Here is a 19,611-nt window from a genome sequence, read left to right on the forward strand (position 1 = left end):
TAAGAGTGACAGGTCCCTCGTGGGACAGAACATGCGGTGGGAATAACCAAGGAAGCCAGAGACAGCCTGAGAGCAGTGCCCCCCCCCCCAACTTGGCCTGGGCAAGGAGGTGACTCAGGAACTTCTGATCCTTCCTCTCTGCCTGCTCTACCCTTCCAATAAGTCCAGACTTGCAGAGCACAGGTCCGACCTGAGAGGGAGGGCTCAGGCAGGAGCCTGCTGGGCTTTTGATCCTGGGTGGCAAAGATAACCCTAACACCTTCCCTCCCTTACCCCCACCCTGCCCCAGTGTTTAACCTAGAACTTTGCCTGATGCTGCAGACATGAAGGATGGGCACAAGCCACTCACCTGGGGAGGAGGCAACTGTGGACACTTTCCTTTCCCTCTCTGGGCCTCAGTTTCCCTTCTGGAAAGGGAGGTATTGACAGCCTCTCTCCTCCCTTCCTGTTCTGGTTGACTGGTTGACATCCTAGAACCTGGGAACACTTTGATATTTAACACCTCCATTCTGACTTGACCAAGTCCCAAGCACTAATTTGCTCTTTTGAAAGGGAAGAGAGAAGATGGCTTTGAAGTTAGATAGGGATGAAGTAAGATGGGCCTGGACCCCCTGCAACCCAGGAAGGAACGGATAGAAAGCAGCCTGCCTGGGAAGCCAGGTGAATGCATCGGGGAGGGAGGCAGGGAGTATCTCCCATGGGGGAACTGCACTGCATGGCTCTGTGTCTTCTGAAACAGCACAGGGGTGATCAGCATTGTAGACTGTCAAATGCAAGGTTGGGGAGGGAGGGTTGGAATTCAACTTGAGGCTGGAAGGTAAGGCAGAGGCCAAACAGAGGGCCTTGAATGCTGGGCCTAGGAGCTGAGGATTAGGCAGTAGAGAGCTGTTGGAGGGTTTAAGCAAGCATGACAGGGTGGGATTGGTAATTCTAGGAAACATTCCTCTGGCTTCTTAGGGTCAGAAGGAGATTTTTACTTACTTCATTGCTTCCTAGCTCTGTGGCCTTGAGCAAGTAACTCTACCTCTCTGATTCCCAGTCTCCTCATCCTTCAAATGAGAATGGTAATTCCTGTCTCACTGACCTGTTGTGAATGTTAAATAGGATAATGGGTTACATGTGCTAATAAAATGAGAAGAGGTTTAGTCTGGATCATGGTACAGACGTTTGTTGGATTTCACCGATAATAGAAGGCAGAGCCAGCATCTACTATGGTCCTAAACCTGATTTCACCACCTGGTAAAGCCCTAAGTATCCTGCAAGCTTGGACTGACTGGCACCGTCTCCAAGCAGAGGGAAGCTTTCTGCCCAGGACATTTTACTCATCTAGTCTATTCCCTTCACATGGCTAGGTCCCACACAAGAGTGGAGCTGGACAGTCAGGCTGGGAGATGGCCACACACCACAAAATGTATCATACTTTGACAGGCAGCCCAGGGGCCACAGGAGCCTAGGGGGAGGCTGACCTTTTACCAGATGAGGGGCAAGTTAGATTGGGAAGACCTCATAGAGGAGGTGGCTTTTGAATCAAATGAGTGAGAGTTTGCATGGAAGACAGCAGAGCGTGTTTGTCATCTTCATCAGAGGGAACAGCCTGTGCAAAGGCTGAGGAGTGAGACAGGCCTCTAGACTGGGAAGCTCCCTCTGCAGGATGGGTTTTAAACTGGGATCAGTGGTGGGGTCCTGGTCTTCTGTTGGGATTCTGCTCTGGTGCCCAGTAAAGCTGGCAGTTGGAGGCAAGGGGCCAGGCCAGGAGGCCTCCTGAAACTGACCTGGGCAGTATTGGGGGTGAGGGAGGGGAAAGACAGTGACCCACCCACCCAAAGGCAGCTGCCGAATCTCACTCTGTCCTCATCCTGTCACTGGTAACATGACTGCTTCAGCCCACTTTGGCCCCTGTGACCTTTCCAGATCCCTTTACCAACTCCCTGGTGGAGCCTGGTCAGCACTTGTAGCCCAGGCGGGACCCTGGGTGGTGCACTGGGAGCAAATCCAAGGAAGAATCCATATTAGAGTCTTCTCTATCCTCTGCCCCTGTCTTGCCTTTGGATCTACTGGTGTCGCAGCTCCTTTTTCTTACTTGGCCTTTGAAATCACCCATTAGAGGGCAGGAACCCACATGCAGTGAGCACTAGGGTGTACCAGGCCTGGGCCTGAGTCTTCACTTTACCTCGTGTAATCACCCCAGTGGCCCACAGGAGCAGTACGTGGTTTCTCACCCTGTTACTGATGAAGACTCGGACTCAGAGGGGAGAGGGCGCACGCAGGCCTCCTTGCAGGTAAGGCACCGTGGGGCTGGAGCCGGTGTGCGTGACTGTCCCATACTGCCTGCCCGTGTCCACACATGCTGCCTCAGACCGAAGGGAACTGGAAAAGCTCCAGGAAGGAGAACATAGCTTTGGAAACCCTGTCCATTCCCGTTGATTAGCCTCCCTGGGCAGGGTGCTGCACCTCCAGGGCCACCTGCACCAGGGGTGATGTCATGGAGGAGGCCAGGCCCCGGGTGTCAGAACACCTGGATCCTGAGGCCAGCCTCTGTCCTTACTGGCTGTGTGACTCTGGACAAATCACAGAGCCTCTCTGGGTCTCTTTATGCAGCTGTAAAATAGATACAGTGCCATCTAACCCGCTGATCTTGCAAGGTGACTGGACAGATAAGAGTTGCAGAGGCACCAGGAAGGTTGAGAGGTGTCCTTTGGCGAGGTGGTCGTATTCTAAATGCCTGCTGTATCTTCCTGTGGTACCTGTTCTGCGCCAGGCCCGGTGCTCAGCTCCAAGGACATAAAAAGTGAATCTAACCCCATCCCTGCCCACAGGGAGACAGACAGGTAAACATAGTTATGGTCCAGCATGGTCAGCTCCAGCTGTCCTCCACACGTGCTCATTTGTAAGTTGAGGCAGTGATATAAGGAGCATTGGATTTGGGGCTCAGACTCCTGAGTTTAGACCTGGTTCCTCCCTTACCCAGCTGAATAGCGTCAGTCTCTTTGTCTGTAAAACAGGGACAGTAATCCCCACGGTCGAGGATTGTGATGCAGAAGTGAGTTGCTGGTGTAGAAGTGCGTGGCGAGCGGGCGTGTTTGTACAGATGTGTGGCTTTAGCGCTTGTGTTGGGAGAGCCAGCCCTCAAGGCTCTGGGAGTTTGGCCCTGACATTCTTTTGGCCTTGTGTCTCCAGAACTGATTCAGTGGTCAGGGGCCAGGATGTTAATGGAATTTCCACCTGGGGATTTTGTCGGCGTCAGCTCAAGTGAGCTCATGGAGAACATAAGCAGGGTGGGAGGCCGCTCAGCATCGAACAGCCAGTGGAGACAAAGCCCTTCTCAGGTGGGTACTCGGCCCCTTGCCCACCTCATTCCTATGCCAGGGGTTCCCTCTTGAAGTTGTGGCAAATACCTGGGCCAGAGATGCTGGGGTGCAGCACCACGGGCAGGCAGCTGGGGCCAGGAGGACCAGAGCTGGAACCCTTGACCCCAGAGAGGTCTCCCCAGAGAAGGAGGGAGACTGGGTCCTTGCCAGGAGACACCGCAGTGACCAGAGAATGTCAGCACAAGCAGTCACAGACCTGCCAGGTGACTTTGGTGGGGAGGAACAGAATGAAGAATAACACAGTCATTGCCTCCAGGAAGCTTAGTAAATCGTCACCATTGTCTTCTGTGCATTCAGCACATCACAGGTGGCAGTTGTTGAGCTGAATGTTTCACATTCACCCCGAGGCCAGCAGGTACAGAGCTGGATTCACAGCCGGTCTGAGTCCTGAGGTTGACTCTCAACTTCTGGACTCATCATTCGTCCAACATGTTTGCCGTGCCTGCCAGGCCTGGCTCTGGCCCCAGTTAGGGGAGAGGATGAACAGGTGAAGATGGCAGGGTCACTGTCCCAAGCTGCTCACACTTCAAGTCAGGAAATGGGCAGGTAAATAACGACAGAGAATTTACTCGGTGTGCATCTGAAGGAGGCGTGCCAGTAGTGTGGTGTGAGAGGCCTGGGGAGCAAGGAAGGGAGGTGGCCTGGGAGCCTGAGTGGACAGAACGGGCTTTGTTCCACTGGCGGGGCCAGGGCAGGCCTGGTGGATGCAGATGCGGTGGTCCTGGCAGTTGTGGGAGGCATCAGAACTCAGGTCCTGGGCCTGCTCCACTGTTTCCTTGCCATCATCACCCCGCTCTGGGCCTCGGTTACCCATGATCTCTGAGGGGCCTTCAGCTCCCTAGCCCTGGAATTCTCTGCGTTTGGGGAACTCTGAGCAGGGGCTGAGAGTCATTCAGAGGCTGTCGCCATAGGTTCGAATCAAGACGGGGAGTTCAGCTGGAGGAGGGAGGAAGGTGGGGACAATGTGCAGATACCTCTATGCCAGGGAGAACTTGGTTTCTGTAGGTAAAAGTAGAAGTCAGGAGGTTTTTGAGAGGGGAGTGATGTAGCCAAAGCTGTTTCAGAGGCTCTCCGTGTGAGGTATGCAGTATCGCAGTGCAGAGACCTGTGTGGGGCCTGTTGGAGCCACACCACTGACTCTTTGGACTTCACGGGCCATCAGCAAACTTTCCTTAGAGTTGCAGTGGGCCCAGAAAGAAATAGCTCATGGCCCCACCTAGCGGCCCTTATGCTATGTCCCCCAAACCAAGGATGGGTACAGTTACTAAGCCCTTGTCCTGCTGCCCTTGTGTTTTGTAACCTCGCTGATAGTAGATGTCTTTTCTCTGCAGGTTGGGGTTTAGAAATTAAGTGATCCTCCCTTGGCCTTCCATGGTGACTACCTGTCTGCCTTTCCTTTTCTCCTGAGGATAGATCACAGGTCCCAGAGGAAGGGAGGCAGAGTCAATACCACACAGATAAGAAAACCAAGTCTCCAAGAAAGAAAGCTGTAAAAGTCACACAGTTAGTAGCAGACCTGAGACTAGAGTCCTGGTCTCCTGGGTCCAAGGCAGGTGCTCATGGTCTTGTTAGGAGTTGGTTCCCTGTCCCCATTGCTGATCTGTAAGCCCCATGAGGACAGTGCCTCCCTGACATACACTCACGGGGCCTAGCACACTGCCTTGCACTTAGTAGAGGTCTAGTGCTGTGGCTGATTAATTATGTCTGCAGTGGATATGGGTATAGGTAGAATGAAGAGGCACAGTTTTTCCATTATCTGGCTTCCACCCCTTGAGGCCTCATTTCCCTATAGAAGTATTCATCTTCTCAATCTCATGTTCACAGTCATCCTCTCTAAGGCTGATGGGGCCATCAGTACCATCCCAGATTCACAGCTGAAGGAACTGGTCCAGAGAGGTAAAGTGACTTGTGCGGTTCACGCTGCAAGTTGGTGTCCAAGGCCTCTGGCTCTCTGTGAAGACCCTTCCTCTCCATGGAGCTGAGGCTAGTGGTTTTTGTCAAGAGGAACTCACATTACTCATCCTTTCTCAGATCCAGCAGCCCTGTTGAGAAACAATATAGTGTGGCTTCCCTGGATAGCACTGCTTTCCAGGAGGGCGCTGGTAGGAGTTGTCTCATGTTTGATACATGTTGGCTGGAGGAAGGAGGAAGAGAGATGGGGTCAGGCCCACCCACTGATCCCCACCCACTCCCTCCCATCCATGGAGGAAGGCGAGGTAGCCCACACTGCACCTTCCCTTCCACCATTGTGTTTCCTCTTCATTACAGGCCTGTGAGATGGCGATTACATCTCTCTTTTACAGATGAGGAGACCGAGACTCAGAGATGGTGGCTAGCCAGACCGGAGAAAGCAGACGTGGCCATGAGGCAGTCGTGTTAGGAGCCTTTGTTACTCTGTGTGTTTTATGTGTAAAGACTTACTATAAGAAGGGAAATAAGGGCCAGAAAGGAGATTAAGACATGTTTAAATCATTCGACGTTCTGCCTTCTAAAGAAAGACCACTATTGGGTTGACATATTTTCTTCTAGACTTTTCTAAAATTAGGATTTAGGTGTTTTGTTTTTTTAATGCACAGTTATAATTTTCCAACATGCAATTTACCCTTATGATCCCTAGCATTATGGCATCAGCCTCTTCCATGAGATTGCAGACTCTTATGAGCATTCTATTTTTGACTCCACAAGATCCCTAGGAGATTTCCACAGCCATCTCAAGTGGGCTGGGAAGCCCGAGGCCTGAGTCAGGAGACCAGAGCCTGAGCGCCACTTGCCACCGCCTCCCCAGGGCTCCGCGGACAAGTCACTGCACACTCTCTGGGCCACAGCTTCCTCGTCACTAAAGTGAGGGATTGCACACCCTGCTTTGCAGGCCTCGCAGCTCAGATGAGCAAAAGTCTCTTGGAAACTGTCAAGGGCTGCACCCCAGCAGGAGTTTTCTTTCTCTTCCCTCAGTCTCTTCCTGGGAAAGTTGTGCTCTCCCCTTGGCTCCTTTTGCTAAGAGGCTTGGAGCCAGAGTGCCAGACCCCAGCGTCTCTGAGACACACATGTGAAGGCACCCCTCCTTACATTACCCCAAAGGGGACATTTCCTCTGAGCAGAACAGGGCACTGACCATCAGAGACCTCCAGCCCGCACCTCTGCCTATGCCCCCTTCTGGGTCCAAAGTTGTGAGGCCGCTTTGGGATTTCTCCCTTCTCTTCTCCCAGCCATTTGTAATGCCCCTGAGAGGTCCCTGGGCTCCACTGCGACCTCAGGAAAGCCCCAGAGACACTGAGTATGAGAAAGCTTGGCACCTCCCTCATTACAGCCGTCAGCGGCAACCGGAGCGTGGCCCTGGGCCTATGGACACTTAGCTCTTGTTTTCCCAGCAACACACCGATGTACACGTTCCATGTGAACCAAGCCAATGATGAGGTTATGAAGGCCTGAGTTCGCTTCCTGCCTTTGCCACCTTCCTTTCTCATCCTCAGTTTCCTCCACTCTAACGTGGACAGCGGACTGCTGACCTCCTGGAGTGACTGAGGATTGCATGAGGGAACACGTGTCTAGCCCTAGCACATAGTGAGGACTGGTTCTGTCACCGTCAGCACTTTCCACTCCATGTCCAGGCCTGGCCCAGAGCAGGGGCCCAGGGAGAGGGGTCCACTGTGCAGGGCTGAGCAAGGTGCCCTGGGAGGATTCACAAGCACAGTTTTTCAGGGGGGTCGTGATCTACGCTTCTGCTGCCCAGGTATCAGCTGTCACCAGCATTGCCGCTTTGGCTTGGCGATGACCACCCAGCATGTGTACACAGTTCTTCACAGTTTGCATTGCACTTGAGTGAGAGTTGCATCAACTTATATGAGGAGGGGAGGGCAGGAGTTATAGTGGACGAAGCTGAGGCCTGGAGGGGGGCAGCGAGAGGCCCCTCTCTGGAGGGGGAGGGGAAGCGTTGGGCCTTGTAGGGGCTGCCGGTTACATAAGCAGGAGCTCGAGAGAGGGGCCCTTCGGCACTTAAGAGGCACATTGTATAATCACCTTTGGGAACCAGAGGGTAATCTTGGGGCATTTTTGTGTGTGTGGTGTTTGTTTAAACACCAGGAAAGGAGGGTATGAGCAGATCGGCTTAACAGGGAAGGTGAGGCCCCGAGTGGTAATGAACCCCTGCAGTGAAAAGTTCACCCTGGGAACAAAAGGGCATGAAGCAACTTAATATTTTTCTTTTAGTTCCAGACATTGGAACACTCTGTCCTGCCTCAATTGGGACCAAGCCCAGGATGCACCTGGGCCGGGTTTAATCCTCAAATTGGATGGTACAAAAGAAGGGGTGGAGAAGAGGGGCGCACATAGTGGGGTGGAGCCCGGGGAGTGGGGGAAGAGCCCCACTTCCCCTGCCCCCGCTCAGAGCCAGAGGGCAGATCAAGTGGCTGCCCCTTTAAAGTTTCATGTGGGGCTGGTAATACTATCCTGCTGCTCCCTCCACAACCCCCCAAGCCCGGAAGGTGGGCAGGCCCCTGGTCCACCCTTCCCTGAAGGCCAGTGACTGGAAGAGAGGACAGCGGGGCAGAGCAGCTAAAGAACTTGCCGGAGTGAAGCTTGGTGCCTTCCGTCTCCTGAGCGGAGTGGCTGCTGTGTGGCCGGAGCAGTGTGTGACCACAGACCTGTCCACTTAGAAGCTTTCACTGTTCAACCCTCTCATCCTCCTGCGAGCACCACTGTCCAGGGAGCTACAGTGCACAGGCTTTGAGGCAGACAGACATGCGTCAGTATGGGGACTGAATGTGACAGCATACACATTGTGCCTGGGATGATAGCAGCTACTGTGATAATTGTCCGGGGAGGGAAACTGAAGCCAGCGGAGGGGAAGTGGCTTGCATAGCACATGTCAGTGGGAAGAGCTCCTTTTGGACCCCGTCTCCTCCTAGTCCTGCTGGAGGCAATAAATGAAAATAGAGGTATTGGAACTGAGTGGCCCTGGGTTCTAGTCCTGCCCTGCTTTTTACTGGTTTCGGGTAAATCCCTTTTCCTCTCTGAACCTCTGTTTCTTCATCTGTATAATGGGGGAAACAGCCCAGCTGCCTGCCCTGAGTTAAAGGAAAGGCCAAAGAGGTGTAATAGCTCTAAGAGCTGGGGGCGGGGGCAGGGCACAGGGGAAGGGGCTTGGCACAGGTGTACCCAGAGCCCATCTGGAAGTCTAGACAGAGGGTCCCCTGTTGGAATGCGGGATCCTGCCTTTGGAGGTCAGACTAGGTAAGGGGGCTTAGGACCCAGCCATTGTTACCCACAGAAGGAGTGAGGTGGGGGCAGTCATTGCAGGTCCCCGTCCTCCCCTTGCCGAGAGGGGCCTCCGTCTGAGAAGCTGGAATGCGGGTCTGGACATGGCTCAGCACTGCCAGACAGCGGCAGTGAGCCCTGCTTCCTCTGTACTACATCGGGTGCCGCTCCCCCTTATGTGTGGCCGTACAGGACTTCTGAGCCTCTCTAAGTCTCAGTTCCCTCTTCATAAAGTGGTGACAGAAGTTGCTGCCTTGCGATTTTCATGGTGGTTAGGGTTAAGTAAGCCTGTGTAGGGAGGCAGCTAGCACAGCACCCAGCACATAGCACATGCCCGGCAGAGATGAATGGAACACCCTGACCCCTAAACTGTGAGCCCCTCCCCGGTAGGACCTGGGTCAGGACCAGCCCATGGACCCTAGACCATCAGAGCTGGAGAGGCCAGCCAAAGACCCATCTTGTCCAGTGCATTTCCAACCGGATTCCTTAACAACCTACAGCAGGGGCGGTGAGCAGGCATGGAAGGCTCCAGGCCTCCACCCTTACTTCAGCCAGAACAGACCTGCTTTCATCTGCAATCTTTAGAAAGTTCTGCTGCTCCTAGTTTAAAATCCAGTCATCTGGCCTAACCATCTTTACCATACAGATAGGGAGACTGAGGCCAGAGAGGATCAGGGACTAGGAATTCTACAAGGAGGAGTATTGAGGGAAAGCATCTGGGTGGCACTGAGGGGCTGGTGACAACTTGCAGATACATCAGCTGGTGTCTTATGGGGAGGGTGGGAGCCCTCTGGTATGGGGTACCTGCTGCCAGCCCTCACCTGCAGCTCTCTTCCTAGCCCCCACCATGCCGTGGCCCCTGCTGCTGCCGCCCCTGCTGCTATTGCTGGCCACAAGCGGGGCCCAGACCACCCGGCCCTGCTTCCCCGGATGCCAGTGCGAGGTGGAGACCTTCGGCCTCTTCGACAGCTTCAGCTTGACACGGGTGGATTGCAGCGGCCTGGGCCCCCACATTGTGCCCGTGCCCATCCCCCTGGACACAGCCCACCTAGACCTGTCCTCCAACCGGCTGGAGACTGTGAATGAGTCCGTGTTGGCGGGGCCAGGCTACACCACGCTAGCTGGCCTGGACCTCAGCCACAACCTGCTCACCAGCATCTCACCCACAGCCTTCTCCCGCCTTCGCTACTTGGAGTCACTCGACCTCAGCCACAATGGCCTGGCAGCCCTGCTGGCTGAGAGCTTCACCAGCTCACCCCTGAGCGACGTGAACCTAAGCCACAACCGGCTCCGTGAGGTCTCTGTGTCCGCCTTCACCACGCATAGCCAAGGCAGGGCGCTGCACGTGGACCTCTCCCACAACCTCCTCCACCGCCTGGTGCCCCCAACCTCGCGGGCCAGCCCGCCTGCACCCACCATTCAGAGCCTGAACTTGGCCTGGAACCGTCTCCGCACTGTGCCAGACCTCCGGGACTTGCCCCTGCGCTACCTGAGCCTGGACGGGAACCCGCTGGTGACCATCAGCCCCGGGGCCTTTGAGGGGCTGGCTGGCCTTACACACCTGTCACTGGGCAGCCTGCAGGGTCTCCCCCAGCTGGCGCCCAATGGCTTCCGTGAGCTGCAGGGCCTGCAGGTCCTGGACTTGTCTGGCAACCCCAAGCTCAAGTGGGCAGGAGCTGAGGTGTTCTCAGGCCTGGGCTCCCTGCAGGAGCTGGACCTGTCGGGCACAGGCCTGGTGCCCCCGCCCGAGAAGCTGCTCCTCCACCTCCCAGCGCTGCAGAGCATCAGCGTGGGCCAGGGCGTGTGGTGCCGGCGCCTAGTGCGGGAGGGCACCTACCCCCGACATCCCGGCTCCACTCCCAAGGTGGCCCTGTACTGTGTAGACACCCAGGAATCGGCTGCCGGGGGCCCCAATACCTTGTGACGAATGGTGTGGCCCGGGGCCATGTAACAGACTGCACCCTGGGCTTCCTCAGGTCCGGGGTAATTTATACTTTAATGTGCCAATGCCAGGGGACTCTGCAGGCCTATGTGGCAGCGTCATTGCAAGAGAGGCTTTGGACCTGGGACCCACACCCAAAAGCAAAGTCTTGCCCCTTTGTCTGTGTTGCTCCCCAGACCATAAGCTGAGGGTCTTCGATGCCAAACCAGACAGCAGTCCCCTGCTGTCCTTCCCAACTTGTCCCCAAAGTGCCTTCCCCGAGGCCTGGACCAACCTGACCCGTACGGGAGGAGGGTGGAAGGGAGGTAGTGCTGCGGGACAGAGGTCAGGTCCAGCCACTCAGGGCCGTGGGGTTCTTTTACAACATAGGCCTCTCTTTGCTCTCGGCATGTGAGGCCTACTTCATCCTCCCCACCCACCCCACCCCCACCCCCAGAATTCTGGGTAGAACTTTAATTATAAAAGGACTGGAGAAAAAAAATCAAGTCCACCTCCTCATTTGATAGATGGGAAACTGAGGCCCAGAGAAGGAAAAACGCTAATCTGAGGTACTATGGGGCAGAGGCTTGACTGGACCAGTGGCCTGCCTCCCAGCAGGGCCCCTTTGCACTTTTCTGTCTTCTCTAAATCCTACTCTCCCCATCCTCTTTCTGGGTTCCCTCTTGCTTCCAAGAACCACATCCTGCCATTTGTGCCCTTTCCCCGTCATCCCCAGGAGAATAGGCAAGGGCGTTGGAGGTGGGACTCCGGGTCTGGTAACCAGCTGTGCAGCACAGGCTAAGTCAGTTTCACCTTGGAGCCTCTGGAAGCTTCAGGCATGCCAGTCCCAGCCCTGCCAGTTTCCCACTCTGGGGTGGGGTCCTCCAGCATCAAGACTGGAAGTTCACCTGTTGACCCCAGAGGTACCTCCTCTGGCCCATACCCCAAGGAGATGATGCAGTCGTGGAGCCTAGCCAGGCCCTGAGCTCCAGGGGCCTCCTGGATTCAGCTCCCACTGGCCCTGAGCCCAGCAGCCCATTCCACCCTACTGAGAATGAAGCAAAGGAGGCAGGGTAGCCCCCACCCATGTTTATGCTCCCCTACCAGGGTGGCATCTCAGCTCCCAGGCCCAGGCTCTTTCTTTTATGTCGGTTTTATAAAAGTTATCTTTTTAATGGACTGTCACCTTCAACCACCCTCTCTTCTGGGCCCCTGCTGGCAGGGGATGGAAACATGTCATTTGTAAAAGAAGAAAAACATTGCATTTGTTCACTTTGCAATGCATTTACACATTGCATTTGTAATATTGTGTCCTGGTGGGGTGTGTTGGGGGAGGAGGCATGGGTGGAAGCCAGCCATATGTGGCCGTGTGGGGCGTCAGGGGGCAGGCCCCACAGGACGCCCACAGGACAATGAGAGCTCTGTCCTCCCCCTCCAGCCCCACCCAACACCTGGTCCTTGGTGTAATAAACACTATAAAGAGCCCCTCTTTCCATCATTTGACCAGCATCCACCGACATTCCCTAGACTGGGCCCTGGGGCCACAAGGATGAATTGGGACCAGCTTGTTCTCTGTAAAGTCCAGTAACCTCCCAGGATTGGTTGAGTAAAAGTGACGTGAGGAAGGTAGTTGTTTGGGGTGGATTTCACCTTTCACTGCAGCTTACAATCTTTCCGCCTTCCTTATCTCCCCTCCCCCTGCCACACCAACCCCACGAACTTGTCAGGCCCTTGCACACCTCTGCTTTGCTGAGGCTGCTACTATGGGACCTGGCCCTTGCCCCCATCCCTGCCTCTCATCTCCTTCCCACCCTAATAGACCCAGTTGCTACCTCACCTCCTTAGCAGCTTTCCCTGAGGTCATCCACCTCCCTCCTCTTAGGCTCCAATAGTACTTTGTTCCTTCTTGGCATTTCGACTGCTGTGGGACCCTAACTCCTTTTTACACACTTCTGGTGACAAGGGATCCAATTCTGTCTCTGCTGTCAGGAAGTTCTTACTCCTAACTGGCCAAGATATGTAGGGATATCCATCACCACCACCAACAGGTTTTTTCCTGCTGTCTACTCTGTGCCCTGGGACTCATGTTCCTGGGGTGGGAGAGGGGAGGACACCTAACTATAAGAGCAGCACAAGGAGCTGTGAGAGCCCTGTGGTGGGGTTAGGAAGGCTTCCTGGAGGAGGCTCAGCCACAGCAATGACAGGGACAAGTGGGCCTGGAGAAAGGGGCTGGCACTTGGGAGAGGTCCTGGGTAAGCAGTGGTACAGAGCCCAGGACATTCAGGCCATGGCTATGGTTGGGGTACTTCCCCATCATGTGACTTAGGTCCCCCCGGGCTTGGGCTCCCTGAGCCAGAGACAGCCCCGTCAATATGGGAAGAGATCTGAAGCATGGGGAGAGAGGGAGGGTCAAGGTGAGAACCCAGCCCTCACAGCTCTTGAATTGGTTCTCCACCCCTCCCACTTGGGACAAGTGAGACGTCAAATGCAGGGTCCGGGAGAGATCCCTGGGACTTTAACCTAGTGGGGCTGGGCCCTCCCAAAGGCCTGCTTGAAGAAGGCGTCTTTTGGGTAGGGCCATGGAACATAGGGATCTTAAACTAAGCAGTGCTGAAGGGGAAGGAACCCTGGTCTCCTTCAGGTCACCTCCACCCTGAGCTGCAGCTTTCACATCCTGCAAGACGACGTAGGGGTGAAACTCCAGTGGAAGGATGAACAGACGCCTCCACACCATGCGGGTTCCTCCTTCCTGATGGGGCCATCACCACAACCCCTGAGTGCCGGTGGAAAGGAGAAGCCCGCGGGGGCAACCGGCCTCGCTGATTCCGGCGTCCCAACGGCTCCTCCGGAGGCTCCCGGCACGCAGCACCACCTCGTGGTCACGCATGTCCAGACCTGAGGTCTGAGGGGTCGAAAAGCAAGGCCCAGGGCCGCTGGAGGCCAACGTGGACCTGCGCAGCTGGCGCGGCCAGTCTCTCCTTCCCCTCGCGGACCGCCTTCATCCACACTCCGCCCTCCTGGAACCCTGGGGCCGAGGATGAGGTCATTGGAATTTTACAGAACTATAGAGATGAGTGCAAAGTTTCCGTTTTGGAGTTTCCGGAAGAGGGTTAAAATCCTGGGTCCATCAGGAACCAGTTGCATGACTTTAACCAAGTCACTTTCTCTGGGCCCGGAAAATGGGGATGAAAATATTTCCCTGCACGGGGTTGTATGAAGAGTAAAGGAAGGAACATCTGTAAAGAATCAAGTACAGTGCCTGGCACAAAATAGACACTCCGTAAATGCTTGTTTCCGCCCTCATTCAACCATAGAATTATGAATTAGATTACAGAGCCATGTGGTCTTAGACTCATATTTTGATAACTGACTCAGAACTGAAGAATTTCGTGAAGGTTTAGGATGGTAGAGCTGCAGAATAATAGTGTCATCCACAGGATCTTGGCTCTGTGTACCTTATCACAGGACAGACCTTCAGTGCGCACGTCAGCCTGTCACGGACTGGCCTTTCAGTGCGCATCTCAGTTGCGTTTTATTGCTGGGGAAACAACTAAGGCACAGTTTGCAGTCACGGTCCAGGCTGGGTCATAAACGTTTCACTGCACTTCATTCACAATTCAGTTGCCATTACTGGACACCTGTTCCTTGGACTAGGTATTCATGCTGTCATTTCCTCCCCACAACAACTGCCCTCGGTGTTATGGTCACCGTACAGATGAAGGCAGCCTGGGCCTGACTTCATCTGTCAGATGACTAGTCTCATTCTTGCCTGTCCAACCTCAGTGGCCAGGCCAGCTGTGGCAGATCCCATGTGTCAGAGAGGGTAGAGGTGCTCTGAGAAACCCAAAACCACTAGGATCCCATTAATTGTTCTGTCGGGAGGGGAAAAAAAAGCTGGGAAAGTTATGCTGCTCTAAGCATCTCCCATCAGATCCATGGGTTCTAGATCCTAGAACATGAAAAGCCAAAGATAAAAGCTTTCCCCTCCTGGCCCCATTTCACAGATGGGAAGACTGAGGCCCAGAGAGGCACAGCCCAAAGTCATAGGGCAGGTGACATGGCCACAAGTCCACGATTCTGTGCTTCAGAACTGGCTACATAATCAGTGGGACCCAGTGTAAAATGAAAATGTGAGGTCTCTTGTTCAAAATCGTTAAGAATGTCAACATGGTAAGAGCAGAACCTTAAACCAAGCACGAGGCCCTTCTAAGGTCCCACTGCTGTGCAGCCAGCCCTGCTGTGCTTTAATCATATAATTTACAGAGAAGGAAAGGGCAAAACACCCCATGCTGGTCAGGATGGCAAAAGAAAATCTCTATGGATTTGTGTGAAACCCCATCCCTCTAGCCCAGGAAGCTGATTAGATTCAAACCCAGGAATTTCCTTCCATGGGTGTTATCACACCACCCTCTGATTTCCCCAAATTGTCACAGCCAGAAGGTTTTCAGAGAGAGAGAGCAGATAACGATGGATACACCAGCACCCACCTACTGCCTCCAAACCAGCCATGGGATGTCTCTCTGGACAAGACTGCTGTAGGCAGTCTACCTTCTGCTCATCCCTAATGTCCACCAAGACATAGAGGTCATCATAGGCCCATAGGGCCTTGCACACAGATGCTTAGTGGTCTGTGTTGGCTAATTTCAGCAGGGAGCAAATGCCCATTGATACCTAACATTTATTGATACCTAATATTTATTGATATCTAATGGCTGACATCCACAAAGCCATATATACCAATGCCAGTGTTTGCAGGTAGCTCATCACAAGGATAACTGCTCTGCTCATTAATACCTAATGTCAGTCCATAGCTCAACATCTGGCAGCAGCAAATAGCCATCCAGTTAAGTCATATGCCCTGTGTTTATTCATGTATTTATTTAAGTCCCAATGGTTTTATTTATGGGGATTATTGTGTTTGCTGAGCTGGGTGGGAATTCTTTCTGTGTTTACTGTTTAATTCCAAAAGCTATTTATTATTTTCTTTGGCATACCCATTATTCAAAAGATTCTGAATTAGGAACACTAGCATACATTTATGTTTCTTGACCTATACACATATGTATATGTAATTATTAAATACATGATACAGGAAGACAGAGCAAAAGAGACCCTGCTTTGAGGACAGGAGTGTCAAGCCAGGAAAAATTTACTAATTAGTTGATTCTTAGAGGCAGCAACTTTTCCAAAGCTGAGTGAAAATTCGAGGCATCAGCCCTTCTGCTCAGGCAAAGAAGGACAAAAGGCCCTACTTTGGGCTGAAAAAGATTAGGGACTCTAAAAGGTTAGGACAACATAACCAGTGGTTAAGGCACAGCAAAGAGAGGCTGCCTGGGCTCAAGGCCAGCTCTGCTACTTACAGTTAAGTGTCCTGGGGTAAGCCCTCAACTTCTTAGGCCTCAGTTTCCCCATCTGTAAAATGGAGACGGTAGCTACCTTACAGGGATATTGTAGGAAATAAGTCAGTGTACATAGAACACTTAGAATAGCACCTGGCATATAATAAGTGCCATATAATAAATACAAAACACAATTGACCTTTAAACAACTCAAAAGTTAAGGAAGACAACCCTCCAAGCAGTCGAAGATCTGAGTTTAACTTTATCATCAGCCTTCCATATCTACAGAGTCATCTGTAGATTCAAGCAACTATGGGTCATAAAGTATGGATTTAGTGAAAGAAATTCACATATAAGTGGACCGGTGCAGTTCAAATACATGTTGTTCAAGAGTCAACTGTACTTTTTAAACATTTTTTGGAAAAATCTTTTGTCAAACTTTTAAGCATGCTGTGACTCAAAGCATTCTCAGGCAGGGTTCTTTTGGAGGCCATCAGCTCTCAGCAGGTGATCTCACAGAAGCTGTGGTCCTTAGGACTGTGTCTGAAATGAGGTTCTACCCTCTGCACCAACACATTTTGAAACTGCCTCACCATACAGCTTCCTCCTAACACTCGGTGTTGAGGAAATATCCCCATGACCGTTCTCCCCAGGCCCGGCAGTCACAGGTGGAATGGCCCACCTGTTGTGATTTGAGACTCAGTGACAACTCGCCCCTCTTCTCCCTCTCCCAGACAGCCTCACTCTTGTTGTCTGATGTCTTTGCTAGACAGACAGGGGCCCAAAAGTGACACACCCTAAAAAGTGATTTTTAAGGTGATGTGTCGCTAGGACAGTTGCTAAGATTATGATTCTAGAGGCAGGATTATGAGACCCAGAAAGAAGGGAGTTGAAAGATAAGGTCTTTAACATCTGCTGCCTTCTCTGTCAACCAGTGTGATATTTTGTCATACTGGTGACCCCCCAATGAGTCACACCTGGTATTATCACCCTGCGTAGAACCGCCCTCTTGAATCTGGGCTGGGCCTGTGATTTGCTTTAATCAATAGAATGCAGCAGAAGTGGCTCTGGATCAGCCCCAGACCTAAGTCTTAAGAAAGTCTGGCAGGTTTCCTTTTTGCAATCTTGGGAGTCCGGAGCTGCCCCATACAGAGTCTGGTAAGACCACGTGGAGAAGCCCGAAGGCCATATGGAGAAAGAAAGGCTCAGCCATTCAGTATCCCAGCAGATCTCAGAGCCTGGCCAACCCTTCACCTACAGAAGTGACTGCAACAAAAGCAGCAGAGGAACCAACCAGCGGACCCCAGCCCTGATTGCAGAATCATACGCTTAAACCAAACGACTCCTGTGCTAAGCCATTATACTTTGGAGGGCTTCCTACATGGCGGCAGACAACCAAAACAGCCAAGCCACAGGCTCTGTGCCCATGCCCTCCCCATTTCTGTTGCCTCTCCTCCACCCCCTCTGGCTTTCCTGGTAAAAGAACTGCTAACCTAGCCATGAGACCTGAGCAGCTGAAGATGCAAAGATGCCAAATGACAAAGCCAGACAGCCAGACCTTCCTCAAGAGTGGCCAGTCTGAAGGGACAGGGCAGAGAGGCACAGTTAAGAGGAGACACATGTGCCCGGTATTTTAAAGTTTATGAGACGCCACCCTGCACACGAACTCTTCTTTTGTTATATTTTTGTCTCACAGCCACCCAGCAGGCTCAGCCTGTCTCCTCTCAGCCCAGACAAATGACTTGCAGGTCCCCAGGCAGACCCATCTGTCACACTGGGACTCCCCTTGTCTCTGCACAACCCCAGATGGAAACTGGGAGAATAAAGACCTAGACCCACTGTCCTGCTAAGGGGCCTTCTTGCTTAGAGCTTTCCCTCCAGACCCAAGGACATACATGCAGGGAACTGAGGCTGGGGTGAGGCCAGGCACTGGGTGGGGGCAGGTGAGAAGAGCCAGAGGAGAGCAGGCAAGAGGGAAGCTGGTCTGGAGCACAGGGGACCCTGGGAAAGGCGCAGCTTTTTAACGCTTCCCGCAGACTGTGGACAAAGTCATACTTAGCACAAACTTTAAAAATACTCTCCCCACACAGAGATACACTGTAATTCCCCTGACTTACCCCACCCGCCAGTAAAATCCGTCATCTGTGCAGACACATAGGCGGTGGGGACCAGGATGGGTGCTTGGAGGGAGTATGTCCCGGGTTCTGAGCAAACCTCTCAGGAGTGACTACACAGAAATTCCCTCTGCTAACATGTTCTAAAGGAAGGTGACGCACGAAGCAGTAGGGGAAGGGGCAATGAATGCTCCCCTGTTCTCACACCCACCAGCCTGATTCTTACCTTCCTGTCTCTGCGTCCCTGCCACCATTTCTGGGAAGCCCCCCTGACCACCTCCCCACATCCTACTCCAGGCCAGTTTAGATGATCCTCCTCTATGCTAACTTGGCACATCTTCCCTCCAGAGTGACACTCATCACATTTATTTTCTGTTTATTTTTCTAGTTTCCACTTTACACTGAAGGCAAGAACTGTACCTGCCTTTGCTCCCCAAAGGGTCCCCAGCACTCAGACTGGTGCCTGGCACATAGCTGTTGTCAGTACACACCCGATAAATGAATAAATGGGTTGGTTACATCCATTTTACTGATGGTTAAATGGAGGCCCAGAGAGGTTAAGGGACATTCCAAAGGCTACACAGCAAGCTCATGGCAGAAACCAGCTGTTGTTTTTTTTTTACTGAAGTATAGTCAGTGTCAATTTCTGGTGTACAGCATATGTTTCAGTCATGCATACCTATACATATATTCGTTTTCATATTCTTAGAAACCGGATCTTGAGAGTTCCTCTGCAGTAGAAAATTTCCTGCCCTGCCCCTCCCCTCTCCCTCAGGTGGCAGGTGTGTGCACCGACAGGCCTGAAGCAGGGATGCGGTGGGAGTCCCCTGTGAAGGTTCTGTCTTTTCCCCTCCAGCTCCTTGACAGGGACTCACCTCTGCTCTGACTTCCGCCCAGTGACTAAGTCTGTGCCCCACCTCACCCATCCCAACAGCAACCCCACTGGCTATGGAAGGGTAAGTCCCACTTCTCTGAGCCTGCTTCCTCAGCCTTAAGATGAGTCAGCCTGGGAGATCAGGAGGCTCCTTCTAACTGAGAGTCTAGGAAACCCTGATGAAAAAGACCAGAGAAGACTACCTCGCCAGCTGCATGCTGCCTGCTGTGCGGCATGAAGCACAAACGTTCACCAAGCACCAGAAAGGCCCAGAAATCTCAGGGGTTTTTTTGTACGTAACAGAATCTTCCTTCGATAATACGTAAGTTTCTTACCTGCACTATTATGTGTGGTGTGTGTGTGTGTGTGTGAGAGCCCACGTGATGGTCTTTTTCAGGTTTTAAAAACAAATCCAGATGATTCTACTGCATAATCAGGTTTGGGCAACACTAAAGTTTACACAGATCCTACATCTCACATCCATACCTCACATACTCTTCATGACCTTCAGAGCAGGCAGGGCTGATCACAAACCCATTTCACAGGTGGGGAAAATGATGCCCAGACAGTGGGTGGCAGAACCTGGGACTTGACTCAGAAGCCCTATTCCAAACTCTCCTCTGAGTTCAAAAAACAAAACAAAACAAAATAAAACAAAATAAAATTAAATTAAATTAAATTTAAATTAAATTAAATTAAATTTAAAAAAAAGAGAAGAATGGATACAATTACTTGGCTGGTA

General features: G+C 52.6%; 2 protein-coding genes across 10 annotated transcripts in view; both read left to right on the forward strand.

Moving 5' to 3' along the window:
- Window positions 1-17,720, forward strand: part of TSKU (tsukushi, small leucine rich proteoglycan) — a 33,805-nt gene extending 16,085 nt beyond the window's left edge. For 3 of the 9 annotated variants that reach the window (XM_032489470.1, XM_032489465.1, XM_006173319.3), the window contains exon 2: window positions 9,461-17,720. In XM_032489470.1, coding sequence (XP_032345361.1) covers window positions 9,469-10,545 — 1,077 coding nt within the window. In that variant the 5' untranslated portion in view covers window positions 9,461-9,468 and the 3' untranslated portion in view covers window positions 10,546-17,720. Of the gene's footprint in view, window positions 1-552; window positions 661-2,188; window positions 2,280-3,177; window positions 3,327-3,693; window positions 8,110-8,132; window positions 8,303-9,460 lie in introns of those variants that run through there. The other 6 variants (XM_032489469.1, XM_032489466.1, XM_032489464.1 and 3 more) reach the window with 5 other exon arrangements.
- Window positions 1-19,611, forward strand: part of ACER3 (alkaline ceramidase 3) — a 198,693-nt gene that overhangs the window by 1,241 nt on the left and 177,841 nt on the right. The window lies entirely within an intron of this gene.

This window comes from Camelus ferus, chromosome 10 (assembly GCF_009834535.1).
Source record: "Camelus ferus isolate YT-003-E chromosome 10, BCGSAC_Cfer_1.0, whole genome shotgun sequence".
Lineage (NCBI taxonomy): Eukaryota > Metazoa > Chordata > Mammalia > Artiodactyla > Camelidae > Camelus > Camelus ferus.